Genomic DNA, 17,884 nt, shown 5'->3' with positions numbered 1-17,884 from the left:
TCTCTTTTTTTTTTGGATACACTTTAATATGGATTTCAATTGCAGTAGGAGTGACAGATATCTGGGATGAGACAGAAAAAAAATGTGGTCAAAACAATGGCAAAATAACATTTTTTTTTTCATTCGAATAACTAATAGCAAACAAAATCTTTCAAGTTTAGAGTGTAGAGCTTTTTGGAGGCTTTAAAAACAAACCAACCACGAAATCAGACCAAGATTTATTTGTGGTCACAATTCAAAGAATAAATAAGATATTGTTTGAAACTAAGTGGGTATGGGTAACTGTTTTTGAAAATATATGCAAATAATGTAAACTGTGTGGGCCTTCTGTGTAATACCAGCGGCAGCAGTGAATAATTGTGTTTATTCAAAACGAGAATGGTGTAGTTTTGAATGTAAATTACGACCAATCATCACAACCAATGCGGTTTGAGTAAACGTGAATTATTTATTATAGCTGAAGAAAAAAAAGCCATATTAAAACCGATTCGTCTTTGTGCGCTTTCAGTAATCACTTTTCAAGGTGCTTTATTCATTATTTTTGTACTGAAGTAAAATGGGAGATTGATACTGACGTTCAATCTTGTGGGACAAGGGAGCGCCCAGAAAAGCTGTAATTATTTTGATGCTGCAGATGAAGAGTGACAGAAAATAAATGGTCCACAAGATGGCGGCATGCTAGAGAAGGAAAGAGCAACAGATGTTCACATTTGAAATGCCCAAGAGGAGTGATTAACAAATGACTCACCGACAGTTCAAAACTTTACCTGCAGCACTTTTAAATGTTGCTATTATGATTACATGCATTGTGAAAACATCCGCATTGCTAATTTAGATGACAATCTGCGGCCAGTTTCGACAAAGCTTCACCCTAAATTAAACGGATTTTTTTTTTTTTATTTAATCTTGGGTGGGACTGAAAGTATCGCGCTGTGAATTGGGGGACTAAGTGCAGCATTTCGAGGATATTGCAGCGAGGAACGGATCCATCCTGAGGGAACTGAATGACATTAGTGCTATCATCTATATGCTTATACACAAAGAAAAGTCAATTCAATGAATTCAATGTCTCATAACCTGCTGCCCCCGGTAGGCCTGTATTCAATATGATCTCTCCTTCAGTGAGCACTTTAAGAAATAAGAGAGTCTCAAATATGGCACATTATATAAAAGAAAGCTGTGTGTCTGCCATCTCCATCCTATGGCAACAAGAAAACTGCACCTGCAGCATAGGCTTGAAGCAACACAATAAACAATGAAATGCACAACAAGGAGCATTTGCAAGCATGTGCCAAGCAAATAACTCAACTGGACCACAGCAGTAAAAATGTCTCATATCTATGGAGGTAGTGTGGTGCAAATATTACCATGGCAACAGAAACAAAGTCCCTGGTGTTGCTGAAACCTGTCATTTGCACCTTTTCTTGCACCCATAACTCGCATCTACAATAAATAAGTGCACATTCAATCCCAAAGACATTTTTTTACGTTTTAAGCCTCCAGAGACTCAATCCCAGCTACTTACCGGTATTTATTTTTCCAAAATTTAGCCTTTGGCTAAGGGTGTGGTTCTAAATCTTTTTTCAGTGATGTACCCCTGTGAAATATGTATTCGGCCGGGTACCCCCTTAATCAGTGCAAATAATCTTTGGTTTAAAAAAAAAAAAAAAAAAAAGAAAACTTAAAACATGCCATCAGTGTCTGATTTATTAAAATTTAGAACCTCTCAGAATTAATTTGTATTAGTCCGCAAAAGAATGATCAACATAAAGTGTCCTCTTTTGGATCATAGAAGAGATCTGTTAGCAAAAAGAAATAACTTGACTCTTAAAAAATACATAAAAAAATAATAAGATAACATAAAGCATCCTTTTGTCATTACGGTAGAGAACTGTTCATAAAAATAAAGCATTAGCTTAATTATTAATTTGAATTTGTCCACCAAAAAATAATAATCATAAAGTGCCTGAACTGTTCTCAAAAAGAAATATTAAAAAATACATATTTGTCTACAGAAAAATATTCAACTTAAAGGGTCCTCTTTGGGGATCATTGTCAAGATGTGTTCAGAAAAATAAACCCTTAACTTGCAAGAAGTGGCACCTAACAAATTGGGTCAAACCATTCTCGTATGGGAGACAGTCTGGCTTTTTAAAATAATGAAACTAAATAATCTACTGAACATAAAATGTGTTTTATTAACCTATATTTTCCTGAAAGATTTAATTAATTCAATAATTATTTGAAAAGGATTTTTGCATGTTTGTCTGGTTTATTTAAACTCTCAAGTACCCCCTGGTTTTCCTTTAAGTACCCCCAGGGGTACCCTATCCCCATTTGAGAACCACTGGGCTAAGGGATGGTCTAAAAATAGTTTGACTATTCAAACAATGAATAGCTTACTTTGGAAAGTAATTGGTTACGTTAAGCATTAAAATAAAGATTACTTTAGTGCCATAAGCAATTTTTACAATACTACTTAAGTGCCAAAAGTAATCTATACTTTGGAACTGAAGTTCCATCTAAATTAATCTAAATCTAAATTAATTAATTACTTAAATACTTATCAACTAAATGATCTATCACTTGAATATTTATCTAAAGAAATCAATTACTTTAGTTTATTAAGCACCAACATAATAGATTAATTTAAAACTCCATTCGTTTAGTACCCGCTATTTTTAGGCCCTCCTTGAAAATAAATTGAAAAAAAAAAGTAGAAATATTGATTAGTACATGGAATTGAATATTTGGATGTAAAAATACGTCCTTGGGATTGAGTGAATTTAACAGGCTGTGAGAATGTTTAAATAACAATGTCATGAGTGTAATACTGTATCTGATTTTATGTATTTCTGTACATGTAGAAATTGCTTGTAAGTAACATGTACTAAGTTTATTGACTTGCATTCCAGACAGGATATCATCTCTACTTCATAAAGCTTTTGAAGCGATCTTATTTCAGATGATGTCACATAAGAATTTAGGTGATGAAAAATATGTTTAGTACATCATCTCCAAGCCATTAAGTTTCAGCAGCAAACCTCTTAAGATGTTACATTCAAGATGGGCCACCTTGATTAAAGGTAAACATCCCTTATATCTCAATTGACTTTCTTTTGATTGTATTGTACGATGATTCAAAGATGATTTCAAGATTCAAAATATACACAACAAATACGTTTTATTTATTTAAATTCCATTTCCATTACTTTTTCCCACTGCCTATTGACTAGTTTACATGCAATCATGATAGTATAAATTCAGGGCAAACGATACGGAGGACAATTTGGACTGTTTGATCTGGTGACCCCTGAAAAGACCAAAGAGAAAAATAACCTCCAACCCAGTTTCCCCATAAGATGGTCCTCTCGTCTTTGCTGTTGTTGCTCATTATTAAATCATACTCTTGCACTTAACAATACGAATCCATTCTGCCAGTTATTGAAAGAGAATAGCTCACAGCAACCGCAAAATGAAAGATACCAGATAATGAGACCAGACTTATTGTTAAGACTGTTGGCGGACTGTTGTCTCTAACTCATGACTGTGTATAATTAAAAAGGAGAAAAATGGCGCAGTCGAGCATCCATCTATGCGTCCATCCAATTTCTTAGCCGTTCAGTCCTCACTAGGATCACGCGGCCCGGGCAGTAGGTGGGAGACATCCTGAATTGGTTGCCAGCCAACTGCAGAACATAAATAAACAACCATTCATACACAGAAAAACATCTAAGGTCAATCTGGAGTGTCCACTATACCTACCATGCTTATTTTATGGGAACATGGAAGGAAAACTGAGTAACCAGGCACGGGGAGAACATGCAAACTCATTACAAGGTGGGTCGGAGCCAGGATCGGAAAACACCTTACCTGTGATTGGTCATTTTCTGAGCTTGAGTAATTGTAATGTCACTATAAATAGACAATAAATGACAAAATATTTGCTCATTAAAGTGGATAAAAACTGATGGATTTTGCAACTAAAATCTTAATATTAACCAGAATAAAATATTTCGCTGTGATTTGTTACTGAACCCTGAGCAGGTGCAATGTCAAATGTGCAATTGGCAAAATGACCCCCCCCCTAAAGTGAATAAAAACTGATTTTGCTGCTTTATTCATATCCTCAATGTTAATCAGAATGACATATTTAAACTGACATAGGTACATGGGAATATATAATTGTTCTATTGGTTTATCGTTGACGTCCTGTTTAAAACAACTCGAACATACTAACTCCACCCAAGAAGCCAAAAGTTGAACCTTGAACCCCAAAACATGCAAGTCAAATATGCTTAACACTTTATCCTATTCTTATAGCCTATAACCAGTAGGCCTTGACTCTAGAGTGTTTGTGCAATGTGTTTTTGATTGTGTTGCTTGCTGCTGTGTAGAACTGCACTGCATCATACAGATAAGTGTTTGGAAAAATCCCATATCATCAATTCATTAGAAACAGCTCTCAGGACGATGCATTGCAGCTTTTACACCACTGCAACCCTGTGTGCTTGTCGGAAAGCGTTATTGTTATTATCGTTTTTCGTAAAAGCAGACTTCTTGGAGCTCCTTTAGGGCATCTTATTAGGCTGTACAGGTGTACCTAATGAAGTGGCCAACGCGTGTCTCTTTGATGACAACAGGTGACGGCTGCCGCTGAGCGATGATGTCAAACAAACCGGAGTAAAAGAGTCGTTGGCTGTAGGTTCCTGATGCGCAGTCAGAAGGTCCAAATCGAGCGTGCGTGTGGCGTCTCCTCCCTTGTCTCCACTGCAGTGTTACTGCTTCTCCTCCTTCTCGCTCCTCGCTTCTTGTGCCAACGCTGCCCACCGCAAGAGTAAGACTCCACACTTGCTTTGATTTATTTTTTATTTTCGCATCACACACACACGCGCGCGCGCGCGCACACACTCCGCTTTTCTTGTCCGGCATCACCTCGCTCGTTATCCATCTTGCCCCGGTCCGTGTGATGTGCAGTTGTCGGTCCATCACCATCCATCCATTCACGCCTATTCTCATGTGCACCGCTGCCTGGCTCTTTTGCGTTTCTCCTCCCCTTTTCTCCGTACATTTGTCGGATTTAAAACACTCTGGCAGACCTTCATAAAACCATACTTGAGCGGGATTTGTGACTCATTCCGCGGAGACTAAAGAGAAGATTCGGTCATATTTTACGCACCAACAATCGGGCTGCGGACGAATGAACGCCTATTGCATTTTATTCATTTATTTTTTTAGGAAAACATTTGTGAAATTATCGCAAGAAGAAGTGATCCGAAGGTGTCAAGTTTGACATAAAAGGAATTCCGCCACATAAGCGGGCAATCGCTGAGTGGACGCCTGCTCGTCTGCAAGCAAGGAGCCCAACGACCAGGCTCCTTTGAGATTTTCAGCTTTCTGTGAGCACATGTGGCGATGCTGTGCTGCGCGCATCAAATGGAGCCGTCAATTAGTCCCTCGCGCACAGCCTGCAGCTAATAATCGACTATTTTCCCCCCTTGCATCTGCAACGTTCTCTTAGATCTCAGCTCTATTTTTTTCAGTTTCTCCTACCTGTAAGAGCAATCTTTTTCTTTCTAAACATCATCTTTAAACGCCCTTACAGGCAATCCCTCTTGATTCTTTTTAAAGTGATGAAACTCAAGACGTTTTGTTTAAATGTTTTTTTTTTCATTCCTTCTACAGAAATGCAAAGTATGACCCACTTCTGAGGCTTTCAACTTCAAACATCAAGCACGCTCAACAACTGTTGCAAGGTGAGTCAAAACGCCTCTTTTCATTGTAGATGCAGGTAATTTGAGTTTTAACAAATTATTGTATTTGTCCAATGAGAAAAAAAAAAGTCTCAAAAAAGACTGCATCACCAGCTTATTGGCTGCTTTGCTTCTTTTGATTTTGCAATTCATTTGGCTCACATTTTAATTATTCTTGAGGCAGTGGAAATAATGTTTATGATCTTAAACAATTATTGTAATAATATTATTTATTTTTATATATTTATTTCATCATTACTAATATTTGAACATAGTTTTGGAAAAAAAGATACTCATATTTTTCTATCCATAATATATATAAATATATACAAAATACAACTCAACTTGAAGCAGCGATTTGTCGGCCTTCCATTCATTTGTTTTTCCGTTTTCATTTCTTATGATATGTAACTTGCAGGTAGAATAAAAGTGAAATCCCAGCAGAGCCTGGATAAAATGTTTTGTGCTGGATATCTTCCAGTTTTCCACAGATTCTAGCGTAACAAAAAAATTATTGCGATAATTCACTGAAACAAGTAAAAACCTCGAATGATAAATGAGCGTAGTCCACCTGGTTGTCTTTTTGCTACCCGTTAATGGTGTTAAAGGTGTGCCATCTAGAAAACAACAGGGGCGTTTCTCCTCCCGTGATCCCACCAGTTGGTAAGCTTGCTATTTCCATATAGAAGCACCACCCACTCAACATTCGTGCCGAAGAAATCACATTAAATTTTACAAGATTACGCTTAGTGTAATATCAGAAATCCATTACTTAAATTGGCAGGGTAGAGTTCCCTTCTAAAAGGAGCATCCGTTCTTGTTTCTTCTTCGGAATGATTAATCTTGAAGCCTTTGAAGCATTAAATGGTCTTTTCTAAAAGTAGAGCCGAAATGCTGGAAGACATCCGCAGGCAAGAGAGTCGAGCGTTTGTCAGAGTTGCTGTCTGTGGTGCTGATGTGTTACACTGTCAAGCAACAGTGTGATGATGGCAGTGGGGTTGTTGCTCTTGCACAATTGCAATCTGTTTCTTGTCTATTTGAAGCGTCACAGAAGCAAAAATGTCTCTTTGATTTCCGCAAGCTTCACCTTGAAATGTGACGCTTGTGCGGAACGTGATCTCGCAGGTCAGAGTGGAGATTGCAAAGATTTTTCCCTGCTGCATGTCAATGAGAGCACGTGGTGTAGCTAAAGCATTGTCACATCTCTGCTTGTAGGCAGGCAACCTATTTTTGAGACGGTCTTAAAATTTTGATCAGGCGCATCAGATTACACCTTCCCCCCGTGTGCTGTTTTCGCTCTCTGTTCATATTGCTGTTGATGTGGCGTCTCCATTGGCTCTCTACTCTGAATTATTCACTCAAGCCATTCAAATGGTCATTTGCTGCCAAGAAACATACCGTGAATAAGTTTTCCGCTGATCTACTTTAAATGGCTTGTGTAGAAATGTGCATTTACAAATGCCCCAGACCTTCACAAAAGACTGAAATCATTTTTCAAACATAAAATCCAGTACGGCGGTTCTCAAATGTGCCTAAGAGAACGCCTGTGGGAATGTGAAGGTACTTCAAGGGGTATGTAAGAGTTTAACCCGGTTTCTGCAGGTATCAGCAGATCTAATTGAATGCTTTTCATGCCTTGACAGGAACAATACATTTTTCTTTTCAAATTAAGAGCAAATTTACTGTAACTTTTTGCTGAAATGGTGCAAAACCTATGCCTTTATTTTGTTAATTTTTTATATGACATTAATGTGCAGTCGACCTGTGCTATACTTGAGAAGTTCATAAAATATTACAGTATTTTAAAACATTTGTACTATTAATAAGGTTTTTTTTGTTTTTGTTTTTTTTCAAATTACACTTTGTTGTTGAGTTTTTAACCATGGCATAAGATTATTAAAGTTCTAGGTGAAAACAAATAAAATAATATGGAGAGGCAGACATAGAGATTGAATTCAGAGCAGGACTACAATCATGTAAACATGAAACTGGAATTAATAATAGGTAAAAATCAATAAACTGTGCTCCAAACTAGTCTTACAAAATATGGAAAATACAAACGATGGTATCAATTGTGTCCCATGCGCATGCTTTAAAAATGAATTGTCTGAGGGACCCATATAAATGCATGTGAATTTGTTATTCATATGATACCAATCTCAGCTTTAGTATCGATCTTATCGATACTTTGCTCAAGTAGCAAAGCCCTCACTTGTGTTGTCATTAGTGACACAATTTTCAGCAGACCAGCCAGAAATAAAACAAACAATGTTACGGGAGATATCGTCTTGATTTGTTTATTAAAATATACTTAGAGCAACCTTAACAAATGTAATTTCAAAGTTTATTAAATCAGACATGGACGGCACAGCAGTTTGTTTGAAGTCATTTTTGTTCCCGCATCTAAAAATGCATTACTTGAAACTTGGCTGAAAAAAATATGATTGAAATAAGGTCACAAACCACGGTTATAGTACAATTAGTCTTATGTTTGGGTTTTATTTCCCCAAGGAATTTCAAGACTAAAGTGAACTCATTCGAGGGAGTATTTATATTTTCAAAATGGCGGTGCAGTAAACCAATTATTAAAGTAGGCTACATGCCAGAAAAATCAGTTCTCACTGATGTTCTTAAGAATAATCTCTTCAGTGGTAATGGTACAAACGACATTTGACAACATAAACCCTGAGACCCAGAAGTTCAAAAATAGCTAAGATGATCTTTTTCCTCATAGTACATGTTTCTGGGTTCTTGGAAGAATTCTTAGGAATACATCATTTCTATCTCATGGGTCACAAAGAAGAAATGTCACTTCAACTAGACTGTGAACAAGAGTTATCCCCACACTCTGCAAATAATCAAGAAAAAGATGGTCGAAACGGGAATCATTCTTTTATTCACTGATTTAATTGGCAATACTACAGCTTCGAATGAAATCCCCAGTATTGTCATCCTTATGGAAAATGGCCAAGGAATGTTCACAATCACAGATGCAGACACAGTCTTTCCTTCCCTATTTTTCACCAAGGTTTATTTTTGGCATAGCATGCAACTCGATGTTACATTATGGTTTGAGTCACTTTTCCTCTTCGTATTGCAAGCACAAAGGTTAACATCTCCACCGCTGCTTTTGCCGTAAATGACCACATTTTACAGTATGTGTGGGAGAGGGGCAGGCCAACACCAATGACTCAACGATTAGTAGGTGCCAATATTGCTGGTTTCCAAAGCTGCCAAGCTATTGGATCCCACATCATTTGCATACAAAAGAGCATGAGTGCCTCTGTTATAAGAAGCTGTTATTTTAGGAATGGGACTCAGTATTAGAATTGCAATTTCTTTCCAATGCTTTTGCTGAGCTGAAAAGCCAAAGAAAGAAATGACAGAACCCTCGAAGCTTATTAATATATAGTCGTATTTCTGATAACCTCTGACTAGGTTCTCCCGTAATATCTTATTATTTGAGTATGAATCCCAGTACATATAATATAAATGTGTATGATACTTAGTAAACAATTATAGCATTTATGTAAATGTGTGCCCCCCAAAGAGAAAACTATAAATAGGATTATTATCAATGAAAATTAATATAAGTATACCAAAATCTGTATCCTTATTAATATCAACAAAAGAAAAAAAACATATAAATCAACTTTTAACGACTGTTAATCATTTTTTACAGCGTTTATACGGGTTACAGCTTTGTCCAAGACATAAAAAAAATAACCAAGTGCACCAAAGTACCTGAAAAAAAAAAAGATCAATTCTTATTTTATTGCAATTACACTTGACATAAAAAAAAACAAACCCTTTTCCCTGGGGACATCCGCACTCCCCCTGGCATCTCCCTTGCGCCCCACAATTTGAGAAGTATTGGCTTAAATTCACCTTTCAGAGAAAAACTCTCAACAATTTTTTTCTTTCAATTTGTATATGTTGTGTTATTGTGGCAGAGACAAACGTTGAACGCTCAAGAAATCCAGAGAATGCTTGGAAATAAAATGTGGGATGTGAGTCATTTATAAAATAAACAGCCTTGGAACATTTTTATTTTGAAGCTCCTCCCAGAAGCATATGAGCGACTAAAAAGCCAGGTGGGCCACCAGTCGGCCGCCAAGGACACAATGGGCACCTCTGGTTTGTTGTCAGTCACTAAGTAATTAGAAATTAACTTTAGAAAATAATATCATGCATCCTGTCCATCACAGACCTGCTGGGTGGTGTTTGTTTGTTGCTATCATTCACTGTGGCCGCAGTCACAATTGGGTGCTTTGCATTGATGCGGTAGGCTAAACTTGAGCTGCTTCTGTGAAAAGCCATCTCCTCACAAAAAAGGTATATCACTCTGCCACTTTTAAAGGAGCTGTTGGGACGTTTACATTTATTTGCCATTCATCTGACCGACAACTCTCACATGCTCTTCCATGTTCACATCTTCCTTCTCTTCCACCCACAGCAAGAGCCTAGCACAATGACAGCCAATCAGTGCTCACCTAAGTGCGTGATTGAACTTTCTTTTCCAACTCCCAAAAACTCAAGCACTAGAAGCCTTCTGCATAAAAAACGATGTAATCATCATACAGAAAGCATAGTTAGATTAAAAATGACATGAATAACCTGTTAAACCGGCACCCTTAACAAATGATTTTTCCCTCTTCTTGCAGAGGCTCCTGTAATGAAAACAAAAAAAACACATGAAGTGACCGTGGAAGAATAACAAACATCGTCAAAGCATCATGTTTCTGCTTAAGCAGACTCAGTCGATCACGCCTTGTGTATACATCTCAGTCCTGCTGCTCCTGCTCCCGGGGTTCACCCACGTGTCCCAAGGCAGCTCTAGCCATGAAGAGTCTGGCAACACACGAGGCAACTGCACCAGTGAAGATAACTGCTCTGATGGGGTGGTGCTGCCCATGTGGAATCCCCAAAACCCTGTGGTGGGAGATAAGGTGGCTCGAGCCATTGTTTACTTTGCAGCTCTCATATACATGTTCCTTGGCATGTCCATCATAGCCGACCGCTTCATGTCATCTATTGAGGTCATCACCTCTCAGGAAAAAGAGATCACCATCAAGAAGCCCAACGGCGAGACGACGACGACAACCGTGCGCATTTGGAATGAGACAGTGTCCAACTTGACCTTAATGGCTTTAGGGTCATCCGCGCCAGAAATCCTTCTGTCGGTCATTGAAGTGGTAGGCCATAATTTTGAATCCGGAGCTCTGGGACCCAGCACCATTGTGGGTAGTGCCGCATTCAACATGTTCATCATAATCGCCATCTGTGTCTACGTTGTGCCAGAAAATGAGACCCGCAAGATAAAGCACCTAAGGGTATTTTTTGTCACTGGTGCCTGGAGCATTTTTGCCTACATCTGGCTGTACCTCATCTTGTCCGTTTCCTCCCCCGGCGAGGTGGACGTTTGGGAGGCAGTCCTCACCTTTCTCTTCTTTCCACTGTGCGTGCTCCAAGCTTGGATCGCAGATCGCCGCTTGCTATTCTACAAGTACGTCAACAAACGCTACCGCGCCGACAAGAATCGTGGCATCATCATCGAATCTGAAGGGGACGCCATGTTCACCAAGATGGACTTGGAGATGGACGGCCAGGGAGTCAATTCCCACACTCACCCCAAAGAGGCTCTGGATGGGATGCTGGAGGGGGTGGAGGAGGGTGGAGGGATGAGTGCCGAGCAGGACCAAGAGGAGGAAGCTAGGAGGGAGATGGCTCGTACCTTAAAAGATCTAAAGCAGAGGCATCCAGAGAAGGACATGGAGCAGCTGATTGAAATGGCCAACTACCAAGTCTTGGTCCAACAACAGAAGAGCCGAGCCTTCTACCGCATCCAAGCTACACGTATGATGATCGGCGCCGGAAACATCCTGAAAAAGCATGCTGCCGACCAAGCGCGGAAGGTGGTGAGCTGTCATGAGGCCAGCGGTCAAGAAGAGGATCCCAACACAATCTACCTACAGTTTGACCCCTCTCTCTACCAATGCTTTGAGAACTGTGGCTCATTAAAGCTCTCAGTCAGCCGGCATGGCGGAGAAGCCGGATGCACAGTGAAGGTGAGAAACTAAAGTCAAATTCAAAATCAACAGCTTGATTCATGGCCAGCACGAATAATTTATCATTATTTATGACTCCAGTCTCCAAAAGGTCAATCAATGCCCACATTTTCTCTCAAACAGGTTGACTACCGCACAGAGGACGGGACCGCCAATGCCGGGTCAGATTATGAGTTCGCCGAGGGCACTTTGGTCTTCAAACCTGGTGAGACCACGAAAGAGTTTACCGTGGGTGTGATTGACGATGACATCTTTGAAGAAGACGAACACTTCTACGTGCGCCTTAGCAATCCTCGCATAGTGCACCGAGCTGAGGTCTCCATCCTGGATCCGCGTTCTATCTCCTCCAGCAACAGCATGGCGGGCATATCCTCTCAGATCCCACCCAAAGCCGCCCTGGGTAACGCTCACACTGCCACGGTGACCATATACGACGACGACCATGCCGGCATCTTTACATTCGAGAGCAAGTCAACCAGGGTCAGCGAGAGCATCGGAAACATGCAGGTCAAGGTTCACCGGACGTCCGGCGCAAGGGGCAAGGTCGCGGTGCCTTACCACACCGTCGAGGGCACCGCCAAGGCTGGCGAGGACTACGAGGAAGTGTCTGGCAAGCTGGAGTTTCAGAACGATGAGACCATGTGAGTGACAACATTTTATCGTTTTTTCTTCTAGTCACTAAAGCTGTGATGGTACACTTGCCTGATTCAGTGATTTGAATGGTTGCCTGTCTCTTTTCTCGGCATTCAGTCCACGGCATAGTCCACCGTTCACCCAAGTTCAGCTGAGATAAACTCCAGCTTCTTTGATTCTGAACAAGATGGGCGCCATAGAAAATTGATGGATTGACGGTTTCCTCCTCTCTTAATCAAACATTGAAGCCCACGTAGACATGATGACTGAGAAGCTTAACTCGTTCACAGAGATGCCGTGGGAGGATGAGAGGATATCATTGTGAAGCAGATAATAGATGATATAAAGAGGAAGATGGGGGTAGTCTATGGGTGAGTGCACATTTGACATGAATAATACTTTTGGGATGTTTGTAGAGGCCATATTGAAGTTCAATGTAATGTGGTCAAGATTTAGAAGGTTAAGCGGCTTGGTTGACTGAGCTGTTCTTGTTAATTGCCAAATAATTACAAAATTACATTGAAAAATTGGTAAGACATCATCCATTCTCTTTGTTGAAGACTTGCTCAAATGAGGGATGTCCTTGAAGTACTCTGGCAAAGAGCTCGGTTATGTCTTTCTACTTTATTATCTCTGCTGCTATCGTTAGCTGTGGCTGCACTAACGGATGGGTACTTTGCATTGATGTGGTAAGCTAAATCTGAGCTGCGTCCGTGGTAAGTATGCTCCCTCTTACAAAGAATGCATATGACAACGTAAATCAAAGATGCCGTTGGGGCTTTTTTTTTTAAAAGTTACATTTACCATTCATCGGACTGAGAACTCTGATATGCTCTACCATTTTCACGTCTTCCTACTGCTCCTGAACCTGCCCTTCCACCCTGTGTTAACATTTATCTTCTAACCACCAACAACTCAAGCACAAGACGCCTGATGCAGAAAAACATTTCTAATGAGCAGCATACAGAAAGCATAAAGTTTGAGTCGAGTGATGAGATTTAAGAATGTTTGTGTTAATCTGACACCATGATAGATTATTGCATTGCAATCACACCTCATTATGATACATTCTTTCAACTAGACATGCGTCATTTTTTTGTTTACTTAACATGAAAAGATGATTTTTTGGGAGGAGATTAAAACAGTACAGGACAAAAGGGAAACTAAAAAGGACAGTGTGACGTAGTTATTAAAATGTTGCTGTGCTCATTTTAATCAGCAAATGTACAGTATGCATCTGATGAAAGCAGATGTGAATTCTATGCTTTCTACTAAGAACGCCAAATGAGTTACAGCACGTAAGCGGCAGCGTGAGTAGCATTTATGCACAGGGAAAAACACTGAATATAACGTGTCAAATAAATGTGTCTGTGCAAGCAGGATTGCAGGGTTAGTGAGTGGGAGTACTGTGTGGGTCGGCTGAGCGCACCGAGGGAGGAAAAAAGCCAGGTGAATGCACAAAGAATTTGCATCTCCCCATTTTGTCTCCCTCCCGCACAATGCCATTGAAATTTGAACGTATCAAATCGCTTGCATTTTTTAATTGTTTCTGATTTGAAAATTAATGACGTTATTGTGTCCAGAATGTCATAAAAGCGTCATTAAACCAAATGTTACTCTAAGGGGGTGCTGATTTTTTTTTTTTTTTTCCTGGGCATCCAGTGCAATTACAGGAAGTTGAGAGAGGTTCATGGAGTCCCTAATGATCTTCACATAATGCAGACAACTACATGAGCTGTGGTTAATGAGCCAATAGTGTACAACAAAGTGAAATTGTGGGGTTGCAGGCGGCTTGTATTTGCATTGGAGGGCAGACACAATACTTACTGTTCATCAGATTATTACTGGTAAACAGCACCGCAGCACATCTTAAGAATCTTGCTTTCCTTATCAATGGAACCAGAATGAAAGGCGACCCAAAAACAAAACAAAAGCAAAAACATAAAAGGAAGTGCATGTGAAGCGCTGACGATTTCCCTCCGAGTCCAAACTGAAAAGTCTGTTTTCATTAAAATGCTCCTCTTCATCTTGCTTTCTAAGTGCATGGATAAATGTAGTTGCCACAGTGAATACCAAAGTTTTGCACTCAGACCTAAATCTTTTAACACGATCAAATTGTGTTAGCGCTTCAAGCTATGCAGAAGCTCAAGCCAGTCTGAATCTTTTATCATTCTTTTTTTAATGCAAAGCGTTCAGTCCAGTCTGTTCCCCTGAAACATGCAGATTAAACATCTTTGCTTTCAGCCGCCGTGTCTGTTTGTGACCTTTTGTGTCACTAAACAGATGAGCTTGTTTTCAAACAATATCAAACAACATGCATTCATGTCATATTCAGATTTTCATATATATATATATATATATATATATATATATATATATATATATATATATATATATATATATATATATATATATATATATATATATATATATATACACATATATATTGATTATTGTTTTATTGTCACTTCCCGGAGTAGCAAACTATATTCCATGTTCAAGCAATAAAACAACAGAAACAATGGTGCTAATAATATAGTGCAAATATCATGTAGTGCAAAATATTATTTATATATGTAGTAAAAGGCAGATTAGTGCGTGAGAGATTTGTTGAGGATCCGGATGGCTTGTGGGTAGAAGCTGTTTGCCAGCATGGCAGTCCTGGCCCTCAGGCTCCTGTAGCGTCCATTTGATGGCAGCAGTTTGAACAAATTGTATTGTGAGTGTGTCTTGTCCTTGATGAGGTTGCGTGTCCTCCAAAGAACCCCGGTGTGGTACATGGTCCTGCAGTGAGGGTAAGGCTGCTCCACAGATGCGCTGTAAGGACTTGATCACATGCTGGAGACCCTTCCTGTCTTACTGTGCAGTTGCCGTATCAAACTGTGATGGAGGTGGAAAGGACACTTTGGATTGTACATTTGTAGAAGTTGTTAAGAATCTTTGCTGGCATGCCAAATTTCTTCATCCTCTGCAGAAAGTACAGTCTTTGTTCGGACTTTTTGATGATTTGTGGAGTGTTGTGGGATCAGATGAGATCCTCGCTGATGTAAGTGCGGAGGAATTTGAAGGCTTTCTATCTATCTATCTATCTATCTATCTATCTATCTATCTATCTATCTATCTATCTATCTATCTATCTATCTATCTATCTATCTATCTATCTATCTATCTATCTATCTATCTATCTATCTATCTATCTATCTATCCATCCATCCATCCATCCATCCATCCATCCATCCATCCATCCATCCATCCATCCATCCATCCATATATCTATACATGGAGAGTACAATCTTTTTCAAAAGAAAAAAAATCAATTTGACATGGGATGGAAGTCGATTCTACATGGTACAGCTCTTTTCCTAAGGTTATGATGCATTGACTTTTATATTGACATTTTATATACATTTGAATTAAACATTTGAATCAAAAAGGTTTTGATTGATACTATCAGAAACACACGACTGTTTAGGACAGAAGCCTTTTTTTAAAATGTAACAAGTAAAGAAGCAATATCGCAACAATTTGTTCACAAAATTCAACTGGCATACAAATGTCCCCATACATGGCTCCTAGTGTCATAATTTGAAATACCAAAGCAAGTTGAATCAAGCTGTGCTCCAGATTGCACATTTGTAAATTTAATGCGAAAATCTTGGGCAGCGCGGTGGAAGAAGTGATAAGCACGTTTGCGTCACAGTCAAGAGGTTCTGAATCGCTCCTCAGGCCTTCCAATGTAGAGAAATTAATTGAAGACTCACGTGTCCATTGATGTGAATATGTGTCCGTCACAAACCCAGTAGAAATCATTTGAAATGTGGATTAATAAGAAATTATTTTCTCTCTCAATTCTACAGTGTAGCAAGTAGTCCAAGACGTACAGGCAAGCCCCTGAGCTAAGTAGAACAAGCTGAAGTGATGTTCTACATGCTTTGTTTATGGATTATTTGAAGCCCCACACAGACCCTGTGATGCTTATGCAGCTTTCTTTTGTGCATCTGTTTTTGTTAGCACCTCGGTATGTGTGCTGCAGCGCACCAGTTGAGGCTAAAGTGGATAACAGGGGCAGTTACATAAGCTAAAATGAAAGCTCTGTGAGTGGATGGGGAACACTTCTGGAAAGGTAAATCAATAACCGGTATTCTTAACTCCTCATGCCTAATGTTGTTTCAGATCAATAGCATTGTGAACTTGTTGACACATGTGGATAAACGCAGCGCGCCATAGTCATCGTGGTTGGGTAATGTTAGCATCTTTCAAGAGGTTAAAAATTGCGCAAATGCTTCCCTTCTGAAAAAGTGAGCTCAGTTTCAACACGTTTTGAAGGACAGGGAGAGTCAAAAAAAAAAAGTTCCAAGTCTAGTTATTTTTAAATTATATTACATGGGGGGTGGCACTCCTCCGGAGGTCGCCATATCTGTTATAACTACGGACAGGATGAGAAGGAGTGTGTATTGCTGCATTTACCATAATGCCCCTAAAGCTCCCACAGGCTCATGCAAAAAATTACACATTCCCCCTTTAAGGTTGTCTACTTCTTCACAACAGTGACATTCTAAAGAGCATAAAATATACACCGGAAATTTTTTTGACAATAAGCCACTACTTTTTTTTTCCATGCTTAAGAACCCTTCATCTTGTGCATCATCAGTGCAGCTTATCTGCAGTTTTTACAAGCCACCAGGGGGCAATCCTCCTATAAACAAACTGAGATAGAAGAAGATGCTACGAAAGTGTATTTTTCTTGCCACCAGGGACACTCTCCACTAGTAAACACAATCAGGTGTGTTACTGTTGTGTTTGTGCAACATTCTAACAATCGGTGTGTCTGTGTTATGTTGAAAATATTTTGGTGCTTCTCTTATTTCTAAAAGTGAAGCCATGCATTTTCTGTGTTAAAAGCATTATGTTGCTCCTAACGGGCAGTTTTGGGGGAAAACAAGTTTTAAATAAAAACAAAACATTTAAAATCTTCCATGTACCATCTTTCTGCATAACAATCTGATTTTACAACCAACAGCTTATATTCCGGTGTGGCCTGTACCTGACAAAAATACATTTTCAGTTTAATTTTTGTTGGTACAAAAGCAGAAAAAAAGCATAATAGTGAAATGATTGGGTTTTTTTTTTCCAGATTGGAAGTTGAAAGCCAGTCCAGCTCTGGTTTAGCCTTTAACTTTATTGTTACTTTATTAGCCAAAGATCATCCAAGTAAATATAAAATACAGTTTTTTGATGGCAATTTAGATTATTTGAAATATAAAAATTTAGGACATTTGGGCAAGTGTGAAAAACAATACTTAAATTATAAATAATTTGGGCTTATCACATTTTTTGAAAAGCAAGTGTGTAAGTTCATTTCATAAGTTCATTTGTGTCCACTGTGGTGGACATTTGTTCTTGGTCTAAAACTTTGGCTCATTCTAGCTA

At 39.1% G+C, this 17,884-nt stretch overlaps 1 protein-coding gene across 2 annotated transcripts in view; it reads left to right on the top strand.

Moving 5' to 3' along the window:
• Positions 1–4,538: 4,538 nt before the first annotated feature.
• Positions 4,539–17,884, top strand: part of slc8a4a (solute carrier family 8 member 4a) — a 31,217-nt gene continuing 17,871 nt past the window's right edge. The window contains exons 1-4 of one of the 2 annotated variants that reach the window (XM_088440703.1): positions 4,539–4,837; positions 5,686–5,756; positions 10,418–11,821; positions 11,945–12,462. In XM_088440703.1, coding sequence (XP_088296829.1) covers positions 10,490–11,821; positions 11,945–12,462 — 1,850 coding nt within the window. In that variant the 5' untranslated portion in view covers positions 4,539–4,837; positions 5,686–5,756; positions 10,418–10,489. Of the gene's footprint in view, positions 4,838–4,957; positions 5,556–5,685; positions 5,757–10,417; positions 11,822–11,944; positions 12,463–17,884 lie in introns of those variants that run through there. The other variant, XM_088440704.1, reaches the window with a different exon arrangement.

This window comes from Hippichthys cyanospilos, chromosome 18, assembly GCF_059441005.1.
Source record: "Hippichthys cyanospilos isolate Australia breed blue-spotted pipefish chromosome 18, RoL_Hcya_1.0, whole genome shotgun sequence".
Classification (NCBI taxonomy): domain Eukaryota; kingdom Metazoa; phylum Chordata; class Actinopteri; order Syngnathiformes; family Syngnathidae; genus Hippichthys; species Hippichthys cyanospilos.
Note: the sequence above shows the minus strand (reverse complement) of the source record. Positions and strands in the feature narration are given on the sequence as shown.